Source organism: Heterodontus francisci, chromosome 19 (genome assembly GCF_036365525.1).
Source record: "Heterodontus francisci isolate sHetFra1 chromosome 19, sHetFra1.hap1, whole genome shotgun sequence".
In the NCBI taxonomy this organism is placed as follows: domain Eukaryota; kingdom Metazoa; phylum Chordata; class Chondrichthyes; order Heterodontiformes; family Heterodontidae; genus Heterodontus; species Heterodontus francisci.
Genome location: NC_090389.1, coordinates 15,236,799 through 15,252,391, shown reverse-complemented (window position 1 = coordinate 15,252,391; position 15,593 = coordinate 15,236,799). Strand labels below are relative to the sequence as shown.

The following is a 15,593-nucleotide window of genomic DNA, read 5'->3' as shown; positions in this document are numbered from 1 at the left end:
CATGGCTGCCTTCCACAGCGCTGCTCAGAAAACCAGACAGCATAAATTTTGAGTCAATTTTTGCAAGCACTTCCATGCCCTAACTCTTTTTCCCCATCAAAACACCACAAGCAACACTTCCCAAGAATCAGTTTATTTTATAGCAAATCTCAAGACATTAAAGTCCCCTTTTTATTAATAAATACAAAAAAGGCAAGTGAAAAACCAATGGAAATGTACAATAACGAGGTGGTGGCAGGGCACACTCAGGCTTCACTAGAGCTCGCTCCGTGATTTGGCAGCAAGGGGAGCGTACTTGGGCATCAGGTCAGTGATTTTCCGGATGAAGTCTAATTTCTCTGCGCAGCCTCTACACGACTCGCCCCACTCATCCAGGATCTTCTTCAGCTCCTTGACTCGTAGCTTCTTCAGATCAACTGTGCTCAGGTCCACCTGTTTGTCTGCAGTTCAGCACAGCCAATAGAAGGAACAGATATGGTCAGCAGCACCATTCTCAATCCCCTACCACAATACTACCACCCCGCCCCACAATACAGTCCTCTATTTGAGAGGACAAACAGTCTTCTGTGCACACTTTTCTATGGAGGCACCCTACCTAACTCTGCTAAACCTTTCAGTTTGCAACATCATTACACAAATGCACATTTCTCCCTGGTGCAGTGCAGTGGTATATCAGACAGCATTAAACAAAACCATCCCTACCTTCAGCAAGATGCAGCAGCGCATTTATATAGTGACTTTCACAACCTCAGAACAGCCCAAAGCCAACTTTTGAAGTGCAGTCACTGTTGTAATGTAACAAATGCAGCAAGTTTCTGCAAACAGCAATAAGATTCACTGCATCATCACCTACTCTAACATTCTTTCCTAGGATAACTCAGGCCCATCGTGCAGACCACCCACCAGGGTTGGACACAAAGAGAGAGCAGTCAGGGTAAAGAGAGGTTTTTAAAACCCAAGCTTGGTGTCACTTGCCATTCCTTGATTTACCTTGCCTTCTCTCCTCTCGTGTCCAACCCTGGGGGTGTTCTGCACTATGGGCCTGAGCTCCTCACTAAAAGAATCTACATTGATTAATGAATCTGCTTCATCCTTAAAATATTGCATTTCAGGAGTCAGTTTGACCCCAGCAGCAATTTAACTACATATCATGGATTACTGAACAGTCTGCTAATCCACACTAATTTCCATATACTGAGCTCTAGTTATATATCATTCTGAAGAACTGGTGGCTTACTCACCAGATCAAATTTGGCTACTATAGATTTTAAAAAATATTCTTTCATGGGATGAGAGCGTCACTGACAAGGCCAGCATTTGTTGCCCATCCCTAATTGCCCTTGACAACTGAGTGGCTTGCTAGATCATTTCAGAGGGCAGTTAAGAGTCAACCACATTGCTGTGGATCTGGAGTCACATGTAGGCCAGACTGGGTAAGGACAGCAGATTTCCTTCCCTAAAGGACATTAGTGAACCAGATAGGTTTTTACAACAAATCGATGATAATTTTCCAGCACCATTAGTGAGACTAGCTTTCAATTCCAGATTTTTATTAATTAAATGAACTTAAATTCCACCAGCTGCCATGGTGGGATTTGAACCAGTGTTCATAGGGCATTAGTCTGGGCCTCTGGATTACTAGTCCAGTGATATTACCACTACGCCACCATCTCCCCCAGAAAATGTATAAAAGAGGGAAAGACTGAAGTCTTGGAAGCAAATCTCCACTCATCAACAACCATGGCAAACAACCACCAAATTCCAAATTAGCAGTAATGTTCAAGAATTCACAGCCCAGAACATATACTGCAAGTAGGGCTGAGCTGCTCCTGTGCACAGCTGGTCTGGTGAACCTTCTCAATCTCAGGAACTCAAGTCATGAGTCTGACTTGACAGTAACTGGCACGTGCTCATTTGCTGGCCGCCATGCCCCAAAGCCCACCTGGCAATTAATACAGAACAGACTTACGTCACCTCCAGCCAGCACCTATTGCAGAATCACCTCCAATGGACACCAGACAGAAGTCAAAAATACATTTATACATGTCACCCAGGGAATATGCCCCATGGTGGGAAAGGTTTTTAAATTAATACTTTAAAGAAAAGGCTGAACAGATGGTAGAGATCTAGGGAAAGCTCTATTTTAATACACTAACTTTGTTTTAAACAAAGGACACAGTGATAAAACCAACACTAGTACTACAACTAATAAAAGGAATCTAATCTGCATCTCAACTCCTTTTACCTTCCCATAGCTCCACATCCCTGGATAACATTACCTATCGAAAATTTATCACTCAGTCTTGAAATTTTCTATTGTCCCAGCATCCACAGCCTTTTGGGGATGAAATTCAAGATTTCCCCTACCCTTTGTATAAAAAAGTGCTTCCTGGCATCACTCCTGAACAACCTAGCTCGAATGTTTAGATTTTACCCCCCAGTTCTGGATTCCCCCACCAGAGAAAATAGTTACCTCTCTACCCCATCAAATCCTTGAATCATTTTAAACATCTCAATCAAATCACCCTCAATCGTCTAAACGAGGGAATTCAAACCAAGTTTATGCAGCATGACTCCGTAATTTAACCATTCAAGTGCCAGGTTTGGACCTGCCCTGACCCTTACCATATTTCAGATCACAGATCTGACCGTCTGTCTTCTTCAGTTTTTCACAGATTTTATTGACCGGCACATGATTGCTCATGGGTCTGGAGACTTCTTTAACTATTTTGGTGGCTGCATCACCCGTTGCTCCGATGTAATAGCACTGGAAACAAAAAAAGGTGCATCAGTGGCTTTTATACTTCCCCCAGTTCTCTCATTGCCTTTCTAGACTGCCTTCCTGCTTCAATCATTGACCACCACTCTTCCTTACTCAGCTTCAATTATGAGGCTCTCTGGGGCATGGACACACAAAAGCCATGTGATTTACAGAAATAAGCTGCTCCTAAAAAAACCCACAGCACTATCCAAAATACATGGAAATATGTTGGATTTAATCAGGTCCGATATGAGTCAGGGACCCAAAATGCAAACAGTTCAAAGGTCTTAGATTAAATACAATTCTGTTGTTACTGCTGAAGTAATATGAACAAGTCACAGAGTTAGAGTTAAATTAAACATTTCCTATCTGTCAAAAGTTTATCTGACACTCTCAACTGACCCTGGCACTAAATCTGACAAGGCCCCGAGTTCAAACCCTCACCTGCAGTATGGTGACCTGTTGACACACCTGACTGGGCCTCTTGCCTACCAGTGAACTGAAGTGGGGTGAGAAGAGAGCTTTATTACCCATGGCCTGCAAAAGAAGTGTTTGTGGTTGGTGACGGGGGTGTCAGGGGTGCGGGTGCGGTGTGGAGCAGGGAAGAAAGGCTTCAATGTTGAAGCAGCTTTTGTGGAGCTGTGAACGTTTTCCTGAACTTAAACAGAAAGACAATACCGCATCATCCTTCATGGGCATGTATGAAGTTCGATGGCACAATCACTCCCTCAGCACATCATACTGTATTGTACATGTAATACATGGTATTGGAAATTATCAACCACTTACAAATCGATTCTCCTTTCCCTTGACATCCTTGCACGCCTGGATTAGTTGTTCCTCTATGACATCAGGAGTGAACTTTACACCTTGCTCAGTCAGTGAGTTGTAAAACCGTCCCAGGAATGACAAACACACTGCAAGGAAGATAAGCAAAAAAACTTTAACATTTGGTTTAACATTCAAAATCAACAACAATCTTTTAGGAAGTATCAAAAGGCAACTATTATTTAAACGGAGAGAGACTCTAAAAAAGTGCAGCACAGAGGGATCTGGGTGTTCTTGTGCATGAAACATAAGTTAGCATACAGGTGCAGCAAGTAATTAAGGCAGCAAATGGAATTTGGGCCTTTATTGCTAGGGGGTTGGAGTTTAAAAATAGGGAAGTCTTGTTACAACTGTACAGGGAGCTGGTGAGGCTGCACCTGGAGTACTGTGTACAGTTTTGGTCCCCGTATTTAAAAAAAGGCCCTCCTGCCTTGGGTGCTATGGCATTGAATCATCTTCCCCAGCTTCCTGCTCCCTGATCTGTTTTATAGTAAAGCACCCTGCGGTTAGACAGCCCCTCCAATTACCAGCCCTGGCCAGAGTCTAGTGACAGCACAAAGTTACTACACAATTTGCTCAACTCAAACACAGTTTTAGAACTGACAAGTGTAAGGATGGGGGGGCGGAGGGCACAAAGCGAGAGCCCTTCCCAAATACTACCATTAGCCAAACAAAAATGATTGTAAATCCTGAGGCACATATATTAAGTGACTCAAGTTGTTTTGCTTAATGCTACTCATTCCAAATCGATAATATATGCAGATATTTCAATTCCATGGGCTAAGATACAAGCACATAGTTCAATCTAGTACTAATCCTCCACTTGGTGCTTCCTAAATAAAACAGGTTTCATTACTATGCACAGGGTGATCACACAGTAAAGAAAGGACTTGCATTTCTTTAGCGCCTTTCACAACCACAGGATGTCCCAAAGTGCTTCACATCCAATGAAGCATTTTTGAATTGAAGTTACAACTTGTAACATAGAAAAAGTGCCAGACAATTTGTGCACAGCAAGGTCTCAAAGAGTAAATACATTAAACAACCAGATTATCTCATCAAATGCACATCCTGTGCCACGTGGGAACTTCTTTAGCCAGACAACTACACGTGCAGGAAGAGCTCGACCTCTGGGTTTCAGAGTTTGAAATTGAGCAGCAGCTGGTGTCACTGTGCTGCATCCGTCAGGCTGACAGCTACGTGGACAGCATTTTTCAGGAGGTGGTCACCCTGCAGATTAAGAGTGTGCAGGCAAAGAGGGAATGGATGAATGCTAGACAGTCAAGGAGAACCAGGCAAGGAATGCAGGAGATCCGAGTGGATCTTGCTCTCTAATCAGCATGTAGTTCAGTGAGGGTGATGTTTCCTGTGGAAACTACAGCCTGAACCAAGGCCACAGCACCATGGGTGGCTCAGCTGTACAGGGGTGATGAGGAAGGAAAGCAATAGCATTAGGGGGTGCAATAGTTAGGGGAACAGACAGGTGTTTCTGTAGCACAGATGTGACTCCAGGATGATATGTTTCCTTCCTGGTGCCAGGGTCAAAGATATCACTGAGTGGCTGTAGAGTATTCTGGGGGGTGAGGGGGCGGGGGGGGTGAGGGGCGGCGAACAGCCAGAGGTCACGGTCCACATTAGTACCAATGAAATAAGTAGAAAGAATCATGAAGTCCTGTAGACAGATTTCAGGGAGCTAGGAAAGAAAATAAAAAACAGGACCTCAAAAGGTAGTAATCTCTAGATTACTGGCATTCATCCATTCCCTCTTTGCCTGCACACTCAAACTGCAGGGCGACCACCTCCTGGAAAATGCTGTCCACGTAGCTCTCAGCCTAATGGATGCAACACAGTGACCCCAGTACTGGTGAGTATTGGCATAGAATATGAGCAGGTTATGTTAAAACACTAGCTAGGCCACAGCTAGAGATTATTGCATACAGTTCTTGTCACTGCATTACAGGAAGAATGTGGTCTCACTATAGAGGGGGCAGAGGAAATTTGAGGATTTTGCCAGGAATGGAGAATTTTAGCTATGGAGGCAAGATTGGATAGGCTGGAGTTGTTTTCTTTGGAACAGAAGAGGCTGAGGGGAGATTTAACTGAGGTGTATAAAATTGAGGGACCTAGATAGAATGGATAAGAAAGACCCATGTCCCTTTATCTGATAAATCTATGGCCCCAGTTATTGACCTAAGTAATTGGCAAAAGATTTGTGAGTGGAGAAGAAATTTTTCACCAGAGTGTGGTGGGGATCTGGAACTCACTGCATGAAAAGGTGGCAGAAGCAGAAACCTACATCGCATTTAAAAAAATACTTGAATATGCACAAAGTCTAACACTGGGATGCTAGATCAAGTGTTAAATTTAAAACGGAGGAGCAATAGATCTTTGTTAACCAAAATTATTAAGGGAAATAATAGGGCAAAAGCGGAGATGGAGAGTCAGGCCGCAGATCAGCCATGATCTCACTGAATAGCCAAACAGGCTCGAGGGGCTAGATGATCTAAACCTGTGCCTACACTATGGACAAAGAACTGGAAAGTGGAATTAGACTGGATAGCTCTTTTTCAGCCAGCAATATACGATGGGACAAATGGCCTCCTTCCGTGCTGCAAATTTTCTATGTTCCTATCTGTTTCAGTGGTGTTGGTTGAGGGATGGATATTGGCCAGGACACAAGGACAAATACTCTGCTCTTCAAACATTGCTGTGGGAACTTTTACATCCACCCAAGAGGGAAGACAGGGCCTCGGTTTAATATCTTATCTAAAAGTTGGCACCTCCAACAGTACAGCTCTCCTTCAATACTGCACTGGAGTGTCAGCCTAGATTGTGTTCCAAGTATCTGGAGCTTGGCCTGAACCCATGGCCTTGTGACTCAAGTGGTGAGCAAAGACTGCCAACTTAAAGGACTCTCATGAAATAATACGTCATTCGAATCATTTATCAACAACCATTACAGCTTGCTACGTTCAAGATGAACTTAGCCTGTGGAATGCATCACAGCAGAGTTTGACCCTGTACCTGCCCTTATCCAATGCCTACTTCATAGCAAGGTTACAGGGTAGCGACCAGGAGTGGGAACCCAAGTTGATTGTTTAACTGTCTAGCCTGGAAGCCAATCCAGTCCACTCTTAAGCTTGGGTCAGCTATCTAGAGATTAAACCAGGGACCTTTGCTGATGTGTACGGTTTGGTGCATTGAACAGTCATGATGGTGTGGGAGGGGAAATCCCTTCATTTTAAAATTGCCTGCTGTCATGCTCCAGCGCCAGGCCAGGCAGGTGCCAGTCTGCCAAAGCTACTGTACATGCACATCAAATAAAAGTGGCCATAATAGTGCACACACTGCAACACATGCTGCAGAACAGGTAGGAAGCATGCTTAACAAAAATACATGCACGTATCACTTGATTTAAAACAAAAATCAGCAAAGCCTTTCCTATGCTTTGGGAAGACGATGACTAATTAGAATCATAGTATAGCTTAGCACAGAATGAGGCCATTCTGCCCATCAAGTCTGTGCACGCTCTTTTGTGGAGCAATCCAGTTCATCCCACCCCCCCACTCTTTCCCTGTACTCCTGCAATTTTTTTCTGCAAATATTTAGCCAACTCCCTTTTGAAGGCTATTATTGAATGTGTATCCACCATCCTCGGGCAGTGCATTCCAAATCCTAACCACTAGTCACACAAAAACGTTTTTCATCATATCATCTCTGGTTCTTTTGCCAATCTTAAAGCTGTGGCCGCTGGTGATCGACCCTTCAGCCACTGAAAACAGTTTCCCCATCTAAAACTTTGCAATTTTAAACACACTATCAAACCTCCTCTTAGCCTTCTCTGCTTTAATAAATTATTGGAAGACATGATAAATTCTGAAGAGTGCAAGTATCTCGGAAAATGTATGCTAATTGACTTCCTTACAGAAATGTTGACACCAATGCTAGGTGTTTACCCACTGTCCTCCTCCCCGACAGGGAGTATCAAGGGCAGTTATTTCTAATCAGCCTGAGTGTCAATCTGGCACTATGCATTCCAGGTACTCTGTTGTCATTTGGCAGTGCAGTTTCCCTGTCTGCTGCAGCTTAGGCTGATCTGCAGTCATTTTCCACAGAGCTGTTCCAGCAACATAAAGGGGCACTCACTGCTGCTGAGGTCACAGAGCAGCCTACTGGGGAGTCACTGACCTCAGTGCAGCAACTAAAATATGAAATTTTCAGAGTAACTACAGCAAAAGACAGCAGTGTCCCTGTAAATGCATAATACAGCAGAGTTCATCTCAAGCTGAAGGAAGAAATCTTGTCAGACCTGGAAATGGCCATCAGTCTTAAGATACCTGGTGGTTTAAGGTACTGAAGACAATGGCCTTGAGCTGCAACATTCCTTTGAAAGCTAGTGGCTCAGTGGTCATACTCAGAGCTAGAAGATCATGGGTTCAAGCCATACTCCAGGTAATTAAACACAATCTAGGTTGACATTCCGAGAGAGTGCTGGACTGTCAGATGAGTTGGGAAAGATCCAATGGCAACATTCAAAGAGAAAAAGGAGTTCTCCTTAAGCCCTAGCTAACATTTATCCTTCAATCAACACCACTCAGATTAACTGGTCATTCATCTCATTTGCTGTTTTGGAACCTTGCTATGTTAAATTTGGCTGCAACATGGATCTAGCTGTATTTCAAAATATAATTTACAGGCTGAGGTCACTCTGGGATCTCATGAGATCATGAGAGGTCTTAGAAATGCAGGTTGTTTCTTTAAACTATTCTATATGAACCGCAGCATTTCCAGTGATCAAACGCTCATTCATGGCTGAATTTTCTCTTGTGTGAAATAGTTGTTACATTCATCAATGGGCAAGGCATATGGTCCACTGTTAGAATTGGAATCTTCATCCAAAGAATTCAAACCCAAATAAAGCCACTGAATGATCAAGTAGAATCTGAATTTATGTTGGGTGGTGATGGCGGACCTGAAGTGATTTTAAAAACCAGAAAGAAACTCGCATTTATGTACCGTACACAGTGAAAATACTGACTGCTCTCAGCACGTTGCATATATGGGTCCAACTACAACTATGAAAACACTGCAGGATTCAATTTCCTCATTGTACAAAGGCTGCTGGTGCACTAGACCCCATTCTGCCGACACTACTGGATGGACCCTCCCCTGCGAGTGGTTTCCTGAGCATCAGCAACGAGAGACAAACAGACGAATCCCTTGAGGAATATAAAGACAATAGGAAGGAACTTAAGCAAGGAGTCAGGAGGGCTAAAAGGGGTCATGAAAAGTCATTGGCAAACAGGATTAAGGAAAATCCCAAGGCTTTTTATACATATATAAAGAGCAAGAGGGTAACCAGGGAAAGGGTTGGCCCACTCAAGGACAGAGAAGGGAATCTAGGTGTGGAGCCAGAGGAAATGGGCAAGGTACTAAATGAGTACTTTGCATCAGTATTCACCAAAGAGAAGGACTTGGTGGATGATGAGCCGAGGGAAAGGAGTGTAGATAGTCTCAGTCATCTCATTATCAAAAAGGAGGAGGTGTTGGATGTCTTGCAAAGCATTAAAGTATTTAAGTCACCAGGGCCTGATAGGATCTACCCCAGAATACTGAGGGAGGCGTGGGAAGAAATTGCTGGGGCCTTGACAGAAATCTTTGCATCCTCATTGGCTACAGGTGAGGTCCCAGAGGACTGGAGAATAGCCAATGTTGTTCCTTTGTTTAAGAAGGGTAACAAGGATAATCCAGGAAATTATCGGCCAGTGAGCCTTACATCAGTGGTAGGGAAATTATTAGAGATGATTCTTCGGGACAGGATTTACTTCCATTTGGAAACAAACGAACTTATTAGCGAGAGGCAGCATGGTTTTGTGAAGGGGAGGTCGTGTCTCACTAATTTGATTGAGTTTTTTGAGGAAGTGACAAAGATGATTGATGAAGGAAGGGCAGTGGATGTTATCTATATGGACTTCAGTAAAGCCTTTGACAAGGTCTCTCATGGCAGACTGGTACAAAAGGTGAAGTCACACGGGATCAGAGGTGAGCTGGCAAGATGGATACAGAACTGGCTCTGTCATAGAAGACAGAGGGTAGCAGTGGAAGGGTGCTTTTCTGAATGGAGGGATGTGACTAGTGGTGTTCCGCAGGGATCAGTGCTGGGACCTTTGCTGTTTGTAGTATATATAAATGATCTGGAGGAAAATGTAGCTGGTCTGATTAGTAAGTTTGCGGACGACACAAAGGTTGGTGGAGTTGCGGATCGTGATGAGGATTGTCAGAGGATATAGATCGGTTGGAGACTTGGGCGGAGAAGTAGCAGATGGAGTTTAATCCGGACAAATGTGAGGTAATGCATTTTGGAAGGTGTAATGCAGGTGGGAAGTATACAGTAAATGGCAGAACCCTTAGGAGTATTGACAGGCAGAGAGATCTGGGCGTACAGGTCCACTGGTCACTGAAAGTGGCAACGCAGGTGGATAAGGTAGTCAAGAAGGCATACGGCATGCTTGCCTTCATCGGTCGGGGCCTAGAGTATAAAAATTGGCAAGTCATGCTGCAGCTGTACAGAACTTTAGTTCGGCCACACTTAGAATATTGCATGCAATTCTGGTCGCCACACTACCAGAAGGATGTGGAGGCTTTGGAGAGGGTACAGAAGAGGTTTACCAGGATGTTGCCTGGTCTGGAGGGCATTATCTATGAGGAGAGGTTGGATAAACTCGGATTGTTTTCACTGGAACGACGGAGGTGGAGGGGCGACATGATAGAGGTTTACAAAGTTATGAGCGGCATGGACGGAGTGGATAGTCAGAAGCTTTTTCCCAGGGTGGAAGTGTCAGTTACTAGGGGGCATAGGTTTAAGGTTCGAGGGGCAAAGTTTAGAGGGGATGTGCGAGGCAAGTTCTTTACACAGAGGGTGGTGAGTGCCTGGAACTTGCTGCCGGGGGAGGTGGTGGAAGCAGGTACGATAGCTACGTTTAAGAGGCATCTGGACAAATACATGAATAGGATGGGAATAGAGGGATACGGTCCCCGGAAGTGCAGAAAGTTTTAGTTTAGAAAGGCATCAAGATCGGCGCAGGCTTGGAGGGCCGAATGGCCTGTTCCTGTGCTGTACTGTTCTTTGTTCTATGTCTAAAAGTTGCAAGTACCTGTTCAATTTTCTCATCACTGGCCTTCCGTGAGATGTTCATAAAAATTTGTGCTTTGAACGAGGGCGATGCTCACTATCTTGAACCATTGGCAATTGTTTTCAACTGAGTGGCTTGTTATGCCACTTCAGAGGCCATAAAGAGTTATCCATGTGGGGGGTTTTTTTATTCTTTCATGGGATGCGAGTCTTGCTGGCAAGGTCAGCATTTATTGCCCATCCCCAATTGCCCTTGAGGTGCTGGCGGTGAGCTGCCTTCTTGAACTGCTGCAGTCCATCTGGTGTGGGTACTCCCACAGTGCTGTTAGAAAGGGAGTTCCAGATTTTCATCTAGCGACAGTGAAGGAACGCCAATATAGTTCCAAGTCAGAATTATATGTGGCTTGGAGGGGAACTTGCAGGTGGTGGTGTTCCCATGTGTCTGCTGCCCTTGTCCTTCTAGGTGGTAGAGGTCACGGGTTTGGAAGGTGCTGTCGAAGGAGCCTTGGTGAGTTGCTGCAGTGCATCTTGTATATGGTACACACTGCTGCCACTGTGCACCAGTGATGGAGGGCGTGAATGTTTAAGGTGGTGGATGGGGCGCCAATTAAGCAAGCTGCTTTGTCCTGAATGGTGTCAAGGTTCTGGAATGTTGTTCAAGATGCACTCATCCAGGCAAGTGGAGCATATTCCATCATACTCCTGACTTGTGCCTTGTAGATAGTGGACAGGCTTTGGGGAGTCAGGTAGCGAGTTACTTACCTCAGAATTCCGAGCCTCTGACCTGCCCTTGTAGACACAGTATTTATATGACTGGTCCAGTTCAGTTTCTGGTGAATGATAACCGTTAGGATGTTAACAGTGAGGGATTCAGCAAAGATAATGCTATTGAATGCCAAGGGCAGATGGTTAGATCCTCATTGCCTGGCACTTATGTGGTGTGAATGTTACTTGCTACTTATCAGCCCAAGCCTGAATGCTGTCCAGGTCTCACTGCATATGAACACTGACTGTAACTGGGGTCATTTGTCGGCCAGACTGGCTAAGTGTGGTGCGGATCCTTACGTGAAAAATATTAATGACTCAGTTGGGTAATTAAACTAGCAGCTTTAATTTGATCTAATGCCAGCCCAGAAATTACCAGATTTATTGAATTAATTTTGTAACCTATCACAGTGGGATTAAAACTCAACATTTGGGTTGCTGGAACAACACCATAAGCACCAGGCTAACATCCCTGATGTTGCCAGAATGTTTATGGCCAGAAACAAAATGCTGCAAGTGCTGATAGTGACAGTTTATATCTGCAGCTGGAGACCCTGCTATCCGTAGAGAATTGAGGCTTGGTGAGACTGCAGTGCTGTGGCTGAAGCAGGGGGCCCTGTAAAATAAAGGGAGTACTACATAACTCATGGAGCTTCCCCAGATCCTTTATTTCCCTTGATCCACCAATGCTCAGGAGCTACCACAGTTTCAGCTTTACCATGCTCACCAAGGATAGAAAAAAGTGGACTAACCTCAAATAAATCCAGAGACAGGACACCCATTACTTGCAAGTTAATGGACACCCTCCTCACACCGTCATGATAAATGATCCTTTGGGTTCAGACCCTATAACTATCATTGCATTCTTGTCTTATTTTAGTAGTAGTGGATTTCCATTCACACTGCTCAGGATTTTGACCCAGCAACAGTGAAGGAACGGCGATATAGTTCCAAGTCAGGGTGGTGTGTGGCTTGGAGGGGAACTTGCAGGTGGTGGTGTTCCCATACTTCTGTGGCCCTTGTCCTTCTAGGTAGTAGAGGTCGCGGTTTAGAAGGTGCTGTCTCAGGAACCTTGGTGTGTTGCTGCAGTGTATCTTGTAGATGGTACACACTGCTGTCACAGCACTTCGGTGGTGGAGGGAGTGAATGTTTGTGGATGGGGTTCCAATCAAGCGGGTTGCTTTGCACCCATCCAGGCAAGTGGAGAGTATTCCATCACACTCCTGACTTGTGCCTTGTAAATGGTGGACAGGCTTTGGGGAGTCAGGAGGTGAGTTACTCGCTGCAGGATTCCTAGCCTCTGATGCGCTCTTGTAGCCATGGTATTTATATGGCTACTCCATTTCAGTTTCTGGTCAATGATAACCCCCAGGATGTTGATAGTGGGGAATTCAGCAGTCTTAATGTCACTGAATGTCAAGGGGAGATGGTTAGATTCTCTCTTGGCATTGGATTTCCAGATCCCTTATCCTGATAACACTGCAGGAGTAGATGCACAGACCAGTTTCACACAACCCAAGCTACAGCAGTAGGAAAGGCAAGGGACCAAGGGACAATACAGGAGGCAAGTGTAGACAGAACCAGTGTTTAACATGCTCAATGAGAAGACGACGACCTGTTATTTTGCAGAATTAGCAACTCAAACAAAACAGCAGCTTCAGAAATCACATTTTCAGGCTGGATAGTCCTGAGATATTTCTCCATTTTAAATTAAGAAACGCAGACAATCGAGAGTTTTGACATTATTAGGTGATTTTCAGATGGCCCCTTTACTATTTCCTCCCATTCATCTCTGTTCCTACCCCCAACTTTTCCCCACATTCTCTTATCCTATATCTAGCAGACCTTTGCTCCACCTCATCCAGCTACTTTTAATTCCCCGTCTTCACTTCATTCTGCGGCACTCCCCTTATTCTCCCCCCTCAATCCCTCCTACTCTGCTCCCCCATTCCACTCCTTCCTTAATGGCCCCTACTCCCTTTTCGTGCCCCCTGCCACACCCCAATTACTCCCCTCACATTCCTCTGCACCTCAAATACTCCCCCTATTATTCCAACCTTCCTCCCCAATATACCCCCTCCCACCCCGATTACTCCCCCAACCTTCCCCAATTTCCCATTGTACCCCCCTCCCCCTTCTTCCCCCCCCAGATTACACCCCCTTCTCCCCCCCCAGATTACACTCCCCTCCCCCTTCTCCCCCCCCCAGATTACACTCCCCTCCCCCTTCTCCCCCCCCCCCAGATTACACTCCCCTCCCCCTTCTCCCCCCCCAGATTACACTCCCCTCCCCCTTCTCCCCCCCCAGATTACACTCCCCTCCCCCTTCTCCCCCCCCAGATTACACTCCCCTCCCCCTTCTCCCCCCCCCCAGATTACACTCCCCTCCCCCTTCTCCCCCCCCCCAGATTACACTCCCCTCCCCCTTCTCCCCCCCCCAGATTACACTCCCCTCCCCCTTCTCCCCCCCCCCAGATTACACTCCCCTCCCCCTTCTCCCCCCCCCCAGATTACACTCCCCTCCCCCTTCTCCCCCCCCAGATTACACTCCCCTCCCCCTTCTCCCCCCCCAGATTACACTCCCCTCCCCCTTCTCCCCCCCAGATTACACTCCCCTCCCCCTTCTCCCCCCCCCAGATTACACTCCCCTCCCCCTTCTCCCCCCCAGATTACACCCCCCTCCCTCTTCTCCCCCCTAGATTACACCCCCCTCCCTCTTCTCCCCCCTAGATTACACCCCCCTCCCTCTTCTCCCCCCTAGATTACACCCCCTTCCCTCTTCTCCCCCTAGATTACACCCCCCTCCCTCTTCTCCCCCCTAGATTACACCCCCCTCCCTCTTCTCCCCCCTAGATTACACCCCCCTCCCTCTTCTCCCCCCTAGATTACACCCCCCTCCCTCTTCTGCCCCCTAGATTACACCCCCCTCCCTCTTCTGCCCCCTAGATTACACCCCCCTCCCTCTTCTGCCCCCTAGATTACACCCCCCTCCCTCTTCTCCCCCCGAGATTACACCCCCTCCCTCTTCTCCCCCCGAGATTACACCCCCTCCCTCTTCTCCCCCCCAGATTACACCCCCTCCCTCTTCTCCCCCCCCAGATTACACCCCCTCCCTCTTCTCCCCCCCCAGATTACACCCCCTCCCTCTTCTCCCCCCCAGATTACACCCCCTCCCTCTTCTCCCCCCCAGATTACACCCCCTCCCTCTTCTCCCCCCCAGATTACACCCCCTCCCTCTTCTCCCCCCCAGATTACACCCCCTCCCTCTTCTCCCCCCCAGATTACACCCCCTCCCTCTTCTCCCCCCCAGATTACACCCCCTCCCTCTTCTCCCCCCCAGATTACACCCCCTCCCTCTTCTCCCCCCCCAGATTACACCCCCTCCCTCTTCTCCCCCCCCAGATTACACCCCCTCCCTCTTCTCCCCCCCAGATTACACCCCCTCCCTCTTCTCCCCCCAGATTACACCCCCTCCCTCTTCTCCCCCCAGATTACACCCCCTCCCTCTTCTCCCCCCAGATTACACCCCCCTCCCTCTTCTCCCCCCCAATTACACCCCCCTCCCTCTTCTCCCCCCCAGATTACACTCTTCCCCCCCCCCAGATTACACTCTTCCCCCCCCAGATTACACCCCCTCCCCCTCAGATTACACCCCCCTCCCTCTTCTCCCCTCAATTACTCGCCCCTTCTCCTTCCCTCCCCGATTACTACTACTACTCCACTGTCCAGCTCCTACCTTCACACTCTCCTTCCTTCAGTGCATCAGACGGCACCACCAATAAAAGCAAAACCGCAACCAGGCCACTCGCCAGAAGCATTCCACCCATCTTCGGACCCTGTCCGCACCAGACCACCCCTCCGTATCTACCGGCAACACAACGCGCCGCGCAACCAAACCAGCACCTCCCGCTCCTATTGGGCCACGTTCTCCCCTAACGCAGCCCCGCCCCTCACGTTCTCCCCGCTGTATGGTCACTGCGGATGCCACTCAGCTGACGTCATCGGACGGCGCGTTATCAGGTTCGGTTACGCCCGGCACAGGCTCCCAGCGGCCAGTTGGCGCCTCACGATTGGCCGTGATGTAAACAACCAATTGGAATCATCCACC

The 15,593-nt window shown here is 47.0% G+C and overlaps 1 protein-coding gene across 1 annotated transcript; it reads right to left on the bottom strand.

The window, feature by feature from the left end:
* Nucleotides 1-117: 117 nt before the first annotated feature.
* manf (mesencephalic astrocyte-derived neurotrophic factor) lies at nt 118-15,382 on the bottom strand. The gene is made up of 4 exons (XM_068051385.1): nt 15,222-15,382; nt 3,551-3,678; nt 2,626-2,767; nt 118-440 (listed from the first exon to the last, which is right to left on the bottom strand). Exons 1-4 carry the CDS (start codon nt 15,310-15,312, stop codon nt 256-258), a joined length of 546 nt encoding a protein of 181 aa, XP_067907486.1. The 5' UTR covers nt 15,313-15,382; the 3' UTR covers nt 118-255.
* Between the last annotated feature and the right edge of the window lie 211 nt (nt 15,383-15,593).